Genomic DNA, 12,414 nt, shown 5'->3' with positions numbered 1-12,414 from the left:
CCGCCTTGGAGAGGAGCAGGGGCAGGCGTGGTGGGAACAGAATCCTGTCTTAGCAGTGAAGCCCCACACGCGGAGGCTTAAAGCAGCGGAAATTCATCCTTCACAGTTGGGAGGCCAGAAGGCCGAAGTCTGGCGGAGCCACCCCCTCCAGAGGCTCCCGTGGAGGGTGCTTCCCGCCTCTTCCAGCTCCTGGGGGCTGCGGGCGTCCCTCTGCACCCTGGCCGTGCAGCCTCTGCTCTCCCCTGTCTGCCTGCGTCTCCTCTCATAAGGACACTTGTCACTGGGTTAGGACCACCCAATAATCCGAGATGACTTTCTTCTCTCCAGGCCTGTACCTTGATCTCAGCTGCAAAGACCCTTTATCCAAACTAGTTGCGTTTGCTCATGGTGTAAGTGGGCGAGTTGTAGGAGGAAGTCAGAGATGATGTCAATCCGAGAACGGGAACGGGAGAAAGGGCATGTGAGCCCACACCAGGCGGTCTACACCAGCAGAGAGGAAGGAGTTGAGAGTGGCTATAGCAAAGTGAGGGCGGCAGACAGGGCAGGGCCAGGTCAGGAGCCCTGCTGTGCCAGCTGGCTCGTCAGGTGCTACCTGTGACCTTGAAGCTACCTGTACCTCCCGGCAGCTTGGCTTCCGTGCAGCGAGAGGCTTCAGGGCAGAGAGTTTGGTTCTCGCTCCTGGCTTCCAGGCTCCAGGGGCCCATGGCGTGCTGGTGCCCGCCACACCCCGTATCTCCTTCTCTGTGCAGCCGCCCCGCAGCCGGTTCTGGCTCCTCAGACAAGGCCGGGCTGGAGGCGGCCCCCTTGGCCACTAGAGAGAAGATCCGGTCCAGGTTCCACGGCAGCCACGACCTGATCCACCGCCTGTTCGTCTGCATTTCAGGTGCGGCTGGGCCCGGGGTGAGGCGGGGCCTTGGGTGGGCGGGGCCTGGCTGAGNGCACGGTTGGGTCGGGCCTCGGGTGTGGGCGGGGCCTGGCTGGGGTGAGCTGCGGGGGACCCTGCTGGGCAGGGGGCGGGGGTGCCCGGCCACAGGAGCACCCCCTCCCTACCGTCTGGGGGTCTCCCCACAGTGCCATTCCATCATCCCCAAGCTCAGGAGGGAGGAAGGCTTAACTAGGGCCCCCATCTGTGATTGGGGAGCCCACCCGGCTCCCATGGGGACTTCGGCCACCCACACAGGGAGGGAGGGTCTGTTCAGTTTGTGTACATCCTGCCTAGTTTTGTCTCCTCTGGGGATGGCTCCGCAGCTGGGAGGAGAGGAGGGAGATGCCCGTTTTGTCTCCCCGGGGGAGTTCAGAGGGCCGTGAGCAAAAAGACGTCTTTTTAATGCTCCTCTTTAGTTTCGTGTGTTTAAAATAACCAACACATCCATGTGGTCCAAAAATATAAAAGTGCACGCTGAACGTCCCCACCCCCCCCACCTCCCGGTCGGGGCTCCTGAGTGCACTTCCCACCCCCTCCCTCCGGGTTCAGGGGTGCCTCCAGACCGGGCTTCCCCGCAGCCTGCGCCACCAGGCCTGCTTGGCAGGAGTGCGGCCTGGGGGCTGGGGGTCCCTGCAGGGTCTGGGCCATGACGGGGGTGTCCCGTACTGCCCAGAGCCCCCCGGGCACTGCCGAGCCAGGCCTCGTGGCACCAGGAGGACCCGGGTGACTCCGAGCTTGGCTTCACACGGCTGCCTGACGACCACACAGCTTTGTTTCGAGGTTTAGGGATATGGAGGCTGGCAGGTCGCCGATGCACAAAGCCTCCTCCGGAAGCGCTGCCTGCATCCCTGGGGCGGGTCCCCGGGCTTCCCGTCCTGGCGTGGTGCCCGCAGCTTTCCCCTCACGTTGCCATAAGTAGCAGCGGCTCTGCACCGAAGAGCTAACAGGGCCTCACTTTTCACTGAGAAATGGGCCTCACTGGGGGAGGGGGAGTCCTCCCTCNGGGGGGGGGGGGGGAAGCAGGGAATGGCAGGGGGTCCGGCAGAGGGCAGGGCCCATCTGGGCTCCCGGCCACACGGAGCCCCTCTCGGAGCCCTGCCGTCAGGGGCACCTGGGGCAGCATCTGCCGGCGAAGGGGGCGCGACTGGACGCACACGTGGCCGTGTCAGCGAAGGTGCTGCTGTGGGCCGTGGGCACAGTTCAGGGCCCTGGGGCCATCCCTCAGTGAGATGGTGACCACTCAGGAGTGGTGGCCGTGACCGCAAGGATAAAATGCGCGAGTGAGAATGAGCAGGGCCCGTGGGGGGCTGTCGGTGTAGGCACCCCTCCACCGGCCTCCCCTTGACTCCTGAGCCGGGCGGCCTCTCTCGCCCCCACAAACCTGAGGCCGCAGCCAGCGGCGTGGAGCCCCCGGAGCGCCTCAGCCTGACGGCCTCCCGCTCTCCCAGGTGTGGCTGACCAGCTGCAGACCAACTATGCCAGTGACCTGAGGAGTATTCTTAAGACCCTTTTTGAGGTCATGGCCACCAAGCCAGAAGCAGACGACAAGGAGAAGTTAAAGAAGGGTGAGTGCCGCCCAGGGCATGTCCCCCACCCCAGGGATCCGCGTCTCCTCACCCAGCTTCTGCACAACATGCCATATTCCAAACAGGAAGCACCCAGCACTGCCAGGCTCTCCGCTAGGGGACATAGGGGCACAGGCCCCGGAAGTGCCCGAGAGGCCACCTGCCCCACCGCTGGCAGCTTTGCAGGTGGCTCACAGCCCCACATGCACCAGCCTGTGCCCGCAGCACCTCCTGATCTCCCCCTGCACACGCTCCTGCAAGGTCACCCAGCTTCTTGGGGCTACCAGGCTGGGAGGGACGGTGCCCTTCCTCTTAAAGATGAGGCCCAGACATGGCATAGAGTCACTTCTAGCAAATTCTGTCTTCCAAAGCAGTCCAAGGTCAGCCCAGAGTCGAGGAGACATAGGCCCCACCTCTCCACAGGGGAAGTGGCTGTTTATATCCTGGGGCCACATGGGACCTGCCTCACATATTTACATGTGCTCAATGCATCACGATGTAGACACACACCCTCACACGCACACACCTCATTACAGGGCGTCTGGGCACACCGGGCAGCCCCCCCCCCAGTCCCCCCGGGGCCCCTCCTTGCTAGTGGGGAGCAGGAGCAGAGTCAGTCCTGTGTGCCCACCCAGCTCTGCCCCCCAGTAGTGCCATGCCGGGCTGCATGACCCCTGTTTGCCGGGGAATCCTGGGCAGGGTCGCCTTCTGAAGCATCACGTTCCGAAAAGATGGACAACATGGACCGCTTCTGCAAGCAAGGACAGTGGGCTCCTCGGCGCATGCCCAGGCCTGGTCCCCTGCCTGCCTCAGGGTTCACGGCCCAGGGAGACCTCTCCACAGGCACCGTGCGGGGGCCCTGGGGCTGGGGGAGGCCACATGCCACCGGGCACTGAAGGTCCCTGCCGGGGCTGTGGTGACCCCACGCACTGTGGGGCTGCAGCTGAGGGGGGGCTGACCCCTGCCGGGGCTGTGGTGACCCCACGCACTGTGGGGCTGCAGCTGAGGGGGGGCTGACCCCTGCCGGGGCTGTGGTGACCCCACGCACTGTGGGGCTACAGCTGAGGGGGGGCTGACCCCTGCCAGGGCTGTGGTGACCCCACGCACTGTGGGGCTGCAGCTGAGGGGGGGCTGACCCCTGCCGGGGCTGTGGAGGCGGCAGTACCGGGCACAGGTGTCTGTGCATCAAACCCACCCCTCCCTTTGTCTTCCAGTCACCCAGAGCCTGCGGAGTGCGGCCTTAGAGGACTGTGCCCTGTGCCAGGAGACCCTGTCATCCTCTGAACTGGCAGCCAAAACCCGAGATGGAGACTTGGAAGGTGTGTGTGGAGTCTGGACCGGGGCCCAAGGTGCTGCGTGCTGGGCAGAGAGCAAGGACCCTGTCTGGACTGTCCCCCTGTCTGCCCTGGATACAGATCCACGAAGGCATCGCTTCCCCACCTGGGGGTCCCTCCCCTGAGGCCCTCTGGGCACGTAGCTCCCATGGGAAGGCTGCTCCCCACGCGAGCATCCCCTCCTCAGCCCCCGGGGTGGGCACACAGGCCCCCGGCTGGAGGCGGCTGGACTCAGGGCACAGGCACACACCTGTCCCCGCCTGCATTCCCCTGCTCCCCAGGAAGGGCCTCGAGGCGCAGCTTCCGGCACCCTCTTCACAGGAGGCTGCGGGCTGCGCTCTGGTTATGTGGGAACCCTGAGCCCTTGCTACCCTGTTAGCTTGGAGGTCAGGCCTGCTGGGGGCCGGGCAGGGAGGGGGCGTCCAGAGTAGGTGGGGGTGCTGGCAGCACGTCTGTGGGGAGGGGCCGGGGACCTGGGAAGGGCGCGGAGGTGGATGGTGGCAAGCCTGACCAGGTGTCACGTGTGTGTGGAGCTGAGAAGGAGTTGAAAGTTGGCCCCATTATGGGCCAGAGGCCACAGCCCTCCTGGTGTGCCAGGCTGGCTGGGCTGGCCCTGCCCGTCCCCGGCTCAGGGCCTCCCTGGGGGTGACAGAGGCTGTGGGGACGGGGTGTCTGGAGCAGGCACAAGCTCCCATCTCTTTCTAGAACACCAGACACAATGGTACAAAGGACCTGTAGCAGGAACTTGGAGCCCCTCTCCTCAGGAGGAGCGGAGGTGCTGAGCTGTGAGGTCTGGCTTACCCAGTGCGCGGACAGGGCCGCACCCTCCCTGCTGGCTGGTGACCCAGACCCCCTCCTGGAAGGAGCACCTGCTGACAGGGCCTGGACGCTGGTCCGAGGAGCGGGCAGCAGGCCCAGGAAGTCTTTGGGAAGTCACGGCCCTCCCCAGGAGAGGGTCTGTCCGAGCTGGTGGCCCTGGCCTCGCACGGCCCTCGGGGGCTAGCACTGCCTCTCGGGGTTTCCGTGGGGCCAGCCTGGGCCTTTTACACAGGGGAGGGGTGGCAAGGAGAAATGACCTCCCTGCGCTGAGGTGAGCTCACAGGGCCCAGAGTGGAAGCCGGGAGAGGTGGGTGGGAGGTGGTTGGGGGCCTGGGCGGGCCGGGGGGGGGGCAGGGCAGGCCGGGAGGGAGGCCGGGAGGGAGGCCAGGCGACCCCAGGCCCTCCTTGGACAGCAGCCTTGCCGAGCTCTGTTTGGAGGTGCTGAGGGTGGGGCCAGGGGAGCAGGCCAGTGCCCACCTGGGCGTTGGGGATCGTGTGAGGCCGGACAGACCACCTCTGAGCACGCTGTGGTCTGAGGGAGGGATCCCAGATGTCCTTCCCCTTGGCTGTTGGTGCTGGCCTGGTGTCTGAATGGGAGGGAAGCGCCTGTCTCGCTGTGTGGGAGCTCCCTTCTCCCCACGCTGACCTGTCTCCCACATCCCTGAGCAAACCTCCAAGAGAGGCTTCCATCAGAGAGCATCTCTAGAAGTGAGACAGGATGGGCCCCACATCCGTGTGGAAGGAGGCCCCGGGCCCCAGCCTGGCCTGCACATGTGTCGGGGGGGGCCGGGCGTCTGCCTGGGCTTCTGGGACCATCCGGACCCCAGAACTGCTCTGGAGCCAGGGGTGGGCAAGGCTAGGGTCCCCAGGGCCCCCACAGAGCGTGCCCGGAGTTGAGCTGGGGGCTGATTTCTTCATTTCTCAGCCGCCACCTCTGCCCAAGGGCCCCGCCAGGCTGGGTGCTGACAGAGGGAGGCTCCGGAGAGGGTCACCCTGAGGAACACCCCTTGCCCGTGTCCTCAGTCCAGGTGGCCTGGCCCGTGGCTGGGGTCTGGCAAACAGGCACTGGCAACGGCTGCAAAGGCCCTGTCCGATTGATGCCAGCAATTTGCTGAGACTTAACCAGCACCTGGAGCCCAGGGGAGGGCCGGAGGGGAGGAGGGGGCCGCTGGGGCCCCCCACTTCAGCCCACCAGCTGCCACTGTCACCGCTTCGTGGCTCCCTCTGGCTGACGCGTACCCCACTTCTCATCCCAGATCCACCAGAGTGGGTTCCAGATGAGGCCTGCGGCTTCTGTACCGCGTGCAAAGCGCCCTTCACCGTCATCCGCCGGAAGCACCACTGCCGAAGCTGCGGGAAGGTAAGGGGCGTGGCGGCCAGGCGGCCAGAGGTTGTGCCCGCAGCCCCAGGGACGGTGGCCGGGGTCATCCCCAGGGGCCAGCCACGGGATCTGGGAGTCAGGACTGACACCCCAGGGCACTGGTGAGGCCTTTGGGGGCCCCGTCCCCGAGCCCTGGGCCCTGCTCTGACTTGGCCCAGGGTGAGGGCTCCAGGCACTCGGCCCACGGGGTCCCGGGGTGCGGCGTCCAGCCCCCGCCGCTTCAGAGCTGGGGACGGGGAGGGAAAGAGGGTCTGGACAGGAGCCTGCAGCTCGGAGTAGGGCTGGGAGCCTCCCTCCGTGAGCCTGGCCTCCGGAGGCCATGACCCACCCCAGGCTTCTCCGAAGGCCCTGACCACCCGCAGAGCCTCGCCCCCTGACCCCCTGCCCCGTCGCGGAGGGGAGGCGTGGGAACCGCTGGGGTCGGGAGGGGTGAGGCAAGGGGGGCAGGCTGGCTTGCTGGGCACCCAGGCTCACCGGGCCCTCCTGCCCGCCCCTCAAATTCCAGATCTTCTGCTCCCGCTGCTCCTCCCACTCTGCGCCGCTGCCCCGCTACGGGCAGGTGAAGCCGGTGCGCGTGTGCACGCACTGCTACATGTTCCACGTCACACCCTTCTACAGCGACAGGGCGGGCGTGTGACGCGCTCCCCACACCTGCCGGGCCCAGGGTCCCCGAGGGAGGGGCGCCGCTGGCTGCAGGAGGGTCTCCACTGCATTTCATCAAGCTGCCGCCACCACTGCAGGAGGCTGCAGGACGCCCAGGCTTCCAGAACGTCCCGCCCCTCCGTCCCTCCACCCCGGCCTCCCCACCGGCAGGGACCCCAGCCAGCTGCAGGGGCCCACGGGAGGTCGGCCCCAGGCCGTGAGGACACCCCGGGCTGCCGGGTCGCTGCCTGGGCAGGGGCGGGCTCCCCCCCCGCCTGCCCCCGCTGCCCCAGCCCTCCCCCCCCTGCCCCCTGCCCCCCGCCGGGCCTGCTGAGCTGCTCAGCCATACTAGAAGGCCTACGCAGAGCCGGCTCTTGACCAAGCAGGCGGCGCTGCACCCGGGGCTAATCCTGGGCTGACGGTGGACGCGTCCGGGAGAACGGCAGCCTCGGCACCCCCACAGGGCTTCCCCACGCGCTGCCCACTCTTTCTCTCTGCCCCGAGCCCGCAGCGCCCACCTCATTCTCCAGTGCCGCCTCTCCCACGGCCAAACAGCAGGCATCTTGTTCATCCTCGAAGGGGGAGACGCAGACGCACAGCCGGGTCCTCCGGGCACGCAGGCATGCTCCTGTCGCTGTGTGCCCCCCGCTGCTGACCGATGGGGGCCGGCCCGCTGCCTGCACAGCACCGGGACCCAGTCCCCCAGGGTCTTGGGCCCTGGCCCGCGGGGTCTGAGGACCACCAGATGTCACTCACCTGCTGCCACTCCCCTCTTCCCTCAGACCCCTGGCCCCGGGGACCCTGGCCCACCTCCTCAGACCCCAGAGCGGCCCAGCATCCAGGCGGAGGCAGCCAGGGGGCCCCAGCACGGACACCTCAGGCTTAAATCTCAGGCTTCACATTGCAGTGAGGATTGCAGCTTTATTTTTAGAGAGACGCTAACTACTGCTTCTTTTATAAGAAAATCCGACTACTGCTGAACAGTGTGTACACATGCACAGAAACGGCTTCTGGGGGGGAGAGTATATAATGGAGGGAATATTATGTATTGAGATTATTTTTATTTTCTAAATGCTGTAATTCGAAGCCATTTCCATAAATCTATTTAAGGATTGCAGACACTTGTTTCTGGTGTGAACGTGGACTTCTTTTTCTGGGTCCGGGAAGCAATGGTGTTCTCGCCTTCTTCCCTAGGAGGCTTGGGGCTTCTGCATTCTTGGGGAAATTGAAGCCTAGAGAAGAAGGGTGGCCAGCCTGCACCCCCTAAAGCCCCACCCCATGCCCTACGAGGGTTCCGGGGTCTCCACTGCCTGCCCACTTGCCCAGCCCCTTTCCTCATGTGTCTTCGGCTCAGACCCCTGGCCTGTACGTGTGTTGGGGGGTGGGTGCTCTTGGACACTCCACCTTGGAGCCCTCCCCACATGGTCCAGGTCGGGACCACCCACCCACCTGGGGTTGCCACGGCAACGGGGCCTTCCTCTGCTCTTAGAGGTGGGTCCCTTGGGAAATGAGTGCCCAGTCCCTTGGAGGTGGACACTGGGGCCCCAGAGAATGGAGAGCGGGTTGTGAGAAACCCCAGTGGCCACTGGGTCCACTTTTTTCCTGAGTCGGAAGAGAGTTTAGAATTTGGGGACTCCCTAGGGTCCCTCTTGCGTCCTTCAGGAGTAGAAGAGAAGGGATGTCCAGGGGGACCTGGACCTTGGCTGCCCAAGTCTGGGCCTCATCCCCTGCCCACCTGGACAGAGTCCCTCCTACCCTGTGGGTGGCTGAGCTGTGTCACTGGCGAGACAATGGAGACTTCTGGAAGGTCAGCCGCCTGGAGAAGGCAACCTCTGCTGCCAGCCAGGAAGTCTGCCCCCTACAGGGAACCCTCTATGAAGAGACACCGTGGGGTCCCCCTTCCTCTCCTCGACAGGCACCCACAGTGTCATCTTCCGGACTTAAAACATGGTGGCCTCCTTTATTCACCAGGCCGGGCTGAGAGGCGTGGAGACCCAGGAAAGACGGTCTGTCCGCCGTTGGCACAGACAGAGCTGCCCCCCCGGAGGGAGAGGCCTGGGCCCCAGGGAGATGGGGAGGTTCTGGATGTGGCCTGGGGCCAGGAAGCCTGCCATGCCAGGTTTGGCCTGCCCCTGTGCATCCCTCCCCCGAGCTGCCCTGCGGGAAGGTTCTGGGGCCATGGGAGCCACCAGTGAGGGTGACTAGCTGTACCTTGTGTTCAGGAATGAGAGTCTGAGTCATGAGCCTCTCCGTGTGAAACTGGAGATGTGTGGTCACTCTACCCTTTTACCGGGCTATTCACACCCCAAGAGCAGAGCCAAGACCTGGGAGTGGGAAGAGGATTAGTCCAACACTAAGTTTCCTACTCAGGAAGGTTCTAGAAGGAATGGTCTGCTGCCCACCCACAGTTGAGGCTCAAGACTGGGAGACCTTGGGAACAGGGACAGGTAGAGAGACATGAGCTCCAGATTTGGAGTCAGCCCTTCAAGCTGGCTTGGGCCCCAGTTCCCCTCTGCACCGTCATTCTGTCCTTCCTGCTTCCGTTTTCTGGGCACTGTCCCCTCTACTCCCCTTGACAATCCCCAGGGGGCAGGATCTCTGTGTCATAGATGGAGAAACTGAGGCTCAAGATGTTGGTAGACATTGTTAGCTTTTAGGAGGGGCACACGAGAGGCGGAAGCAGAGGGCGCTGTGACTGTCCCAGCTGGCTGTGCCTGGAGACCCCTCCCGAGGCAGGTGTGGAGACAGGGCTCGGCCGGCGTCCGCGCGCGCCCACAGCACGCCCCGTCTGGCCTCAGGGAGGGCAGGGGGCTGCAGGAGCTGGGCGCACCTGGGTCTGGCTTGCCCGCCTCCCCTCTCCCGGGCTATGCACAGGCCCTGGGAAGAAGGCCTTCTGTGCACCCCAACGCCACCACCCCAAGCTTCTGGCAACAGGCGGGGTCACAGGGACTCAGGACCCAGACGCAGTCTGCAGGCCACCAAGGCGGAGGATGGAGGGCCTGGGCAGAGCACCCAAAGCTCTGTACTCATGGGGCCCCAGGGAGGAAGCATGAAGATGGGCGCGAGGGACGCCCCACCTGGCCCTGCCCCCCCCACAGTGGGCTCGGCTCATCCAGTGCTCCCCCCTCCCACCCCTACAAATCCTGCTGGCCTCTGGAGGTGCCCTGCTGCCCGACCCCACTTGTGGCTCATCCGTCCCCACAAACATGCCCAGGGACAGCCAGCCGGCCCTCAGGCCTGGCCCGCCTCCCCTGGACACGCGGGCGGGCAGCCCCCCACACCAGCCGTGTGGGCCCGGTGTTCCCGCCGCTGGTGAAGATGATGGAACAACAGAATCCCGGGAAGCCAAGTGGGAGGGTGGATGCGTGTGCTCCCTTTCTCCTTGGGCCAGGACCGCGCCCCCTCCAGGGTCCCTGCTGTAGCCCCTAATGGCCACCAGGGGGCGCCCCACCCTGCCGCCTGCTCTCCCGGTGAGGCCGGGTGCCAGGGCAGTGGGGGCGACTGCAGCGCTGCCTGCAGGGGTGAGGAGGGGCCAGAGAGGGCCCCGGGCAGGACAAACCACATCCCGGCGAGGTCTGCAATGGGGGAACAGGGGTCCTGCTTGGAGCTGGACGTCTCAGACCACCCGGGTTGGGGCTGCGGGCTGACAGCATCATGGGGGGGGGTGTGTGGCTTCTTGGCCATTCCTGGCTCTTCCTGTTCCCTGGACTCTGCAGTGGGAGCTGAGGGAAGGCGGGCAGGATCCAAGGTGCCTGCCCCATGCCACCCCCATGACCCAGAGTCCTGGAGGCGTTAATCTCCTCAGAGGCCTACCCAAAGCCACCTCCTCCAGGCAGCCTTCCTAGACTGCAGCATACCCCCTCCCCCCCCACACACATATTCTCAGGGCAGAGTCTGGGGTCTCCTTGCAGGAGTCGACAAAACTCTCCTGCCTCTGAGACTTGGGGGAAGGGCAGATTCCAGCACCGAGCAGTCACTCAAAGTTAATGTCATTCCCAAGACTTAAACACACAAGCAAGGCTTTGCGTTCTGCTGGTGCGGTCAGGGTAGCTCAGGCTGGAGCCTGCGCCTGACCTGGGCAAAGATGGGCACACAGACACTCCAGGCCTTCCCTGCCCTGGGGGGCCTGCAGGTCCGGAGCAGGGGTACGTGAGCAGGTTGCCCCCTAGGCCTGCATTGTGATCGCTCTGCCCGCGCTGGGTCCTGGCCCTTCTGCCCCTAGTTCATGGGCCACTTCTCTCCTCACTCCCCCCCACCCCGGTCTGCACTGAGGTGCCAGCCACCCTCACCGGGAGCGTGGAGCCCCTGGGGAGGGCCTGGTCCCAGGTGCTGCTGGGAGAGGGGCCCCTGACGCGGCCTAGCGGAAGACAGAGGCAAGGCAGGGCCACCCCCTCCTCTCAGGCCGGGATGCGGTGTGCACGTGCGCCCCACAGTCACGCCTCCCGCCCCGCGGCAGTCAGCAGGGGGGCGTCCAGCAGGGCGCTCGCCCGCCGCACGGTGCCGGCTCGCATCGGGCCGGGAACCGCTCTTCACGTAGGCGGGGCTGGCAGGACTGCAAAATCCCAGCCGCCAGGTGGCAAGCCTGGGGTTCTGCCGCCCGGGCCCCGGGCCTGAATGCATCGGCCGCTCCCCGAGCTGGGCGCCCTGCTTTATCCCGCACGGCTCTCAGGGGCTCTGCCCTGGTCCCGGGGCAACTGGGGCAGGAGCGGGAAAGGCTGGGGTAACATCCGGGCGCTGTCTTAAGTGTCCACGCAGGGCTGTCTAAGGGCAGGGTCGAGGGCCCGGCTGGGTCCTGCCGAGCGCTGCGGGGGTTCGGCGGGGAGGACAGCACATCCCTAACCCCGTTTCTCTGGTCACACAGCTGCGGCTCTCACCCCCAGCGAGTAGCGTTAGGTCAGGGGGTGGCAGGTCTTCCTGCTCCCGTGTCACCAGGCCTGGGTCGCATTTACGGGCGCACGAGCACCCCCGCTGCTGGGATTGCGAGGGGACACTAGGCGGTCCCTAAACCTCAGGTTCCCTGAACCGTAAATGGGGGATTCAGAAATGCACAAGGAAATGGTGCATAAAACGTCCAACAGATCCTAGGACACAAAGTGCTGAGACTTTTACAGTGTTTGCTCTGTTTCACTGGCAGCAGCGATGCCGCATTTTGAAGACTGGGCAGGGTCAGGGCAGGGGTCCAGCCACCCTATCCCCACACTCTCCAGCCTGGCGGCCCCTCCTCGGGAGTGCCCAGGCCGCCAGTCTGAACCGCCGGTGAGAAGGAAGACCCTTAAGGGGAGCCGAGGCCGGGCTGGGGCTGCCTCCGGGCTGCCCGTCCTACCGGCGGCCTGCAGTCAGGGGCCATTAGGGCTCCGCCCCCAAGAAGGGCAACCCTGTTCCCTAGAAAGCGCTTCCTTGGAATGTCCCGTCTTCAGACCAGACAGGAGCGTGCAGCCCTCCACCCTTGGGAGCCCTGGGGACCGCGGCGGCAGATCCCTGCCCCCTTCCTCAGGCCTGGGGTCCCCTGGGCAGCTCTGAGGGGCCCTCCCTCTCCGGGTCTCTGCCCGTTGAGATGCGGCTCTTGGGCTCTGACCCTCTGCGTCCCTCCTCCAAGCTCCGGCCTCTCCTGGGGTCACTCTGTGTCCGGCAGGAAGCGCTGTCGCTTTGCAGCCCGCGAGACACCCCCGAAGCGACCTCGAGGACCGGTGCTGCCGCGGAGCCGGTGCCGCGGCTGTTCCGGGGCAACAGGTCCCTGCGCGCGCCACG

At 65.5% G+C, this 12,414-nt stretch overlaps 2 protein-coding genes across 3 annotated transcripts in view; both read left to right on the top strand.

The window, feature by feature from the left end:
- Positions 1 to 6,970, top strand: part of ZFYVE28 (zinc finger FYVE-type containing 28) — a 58,214-nt gene extending 51,244 nt beyond the window's left edge. For both annotated transcript variants that reach the window (XM_077750500.1, XM_077750499.1), the window contains 5 exons: positions 750 to 883; positions 2,374 to 2,490; positions 3,705 to 3,809; positions 5,900 to 6,003; positions 6,530 to 6,970. In XM_077750500.1, coding sequence (XP_077606626.1) covers positions 750 to 883; positions 2,374 to 2,490; positions 3,705 to 3,809; positions 5,900 to 6,003; positions 6,530 to 6,661 — 592 coding nt within the window. In that variant the 3' untranslated portion in view covers positions 6,662 to 6,970. The remainder of the gene's footprint in view (positions 1 to 749; positions 884 to 2,373; positions 2,491 to 3,704; positions 3,810 to 5,899; positions 6,004 to 6,529) is intronic.
- A 4,835-nt stretch (positions 6,971 to 11,805) lies between these two features.
- MXD4 (MAX dimerization protein 4) overlaps positions 11,806 to 12,414 on the top strand; it is a 14,017-nt gene continuing 13,408 nt past the window's right edge. The window contains exons 1-2 of the mRNA XM_077750588.1: positions 11,806 to 11,922; positions 12,299 to 12,370. Coding sequence (XP_077606714.1) covers positions 11,806 to 11,922; positions 12,299 to 12,370 — 189 coding nt within the window. The remainder of the gene's footprint in view (positions 11,923 to 12,298; positions 12,371 to 12,414) is intronic.

The sequence above is a fragment of the Crocuta crocuta genome, unplaced genomic scaffold, assembly GCF_008692635.1.
Source record: "Crocuta crocuta isolate KB4526 unplaced genomic scaffold, BGI_CrCroc_1.0 scaffold179, whole genome shotgun sequence".
Taxonomy (NCBI): Eukaryota; Metazoa; Chordata; class Mammalia; order Carnivora; family Hyaenidae; genus Crocuta; species Crocuta crocuta.
This window is presented reverse-complemented; position numbering and strand designations above follow the sequence as displayed.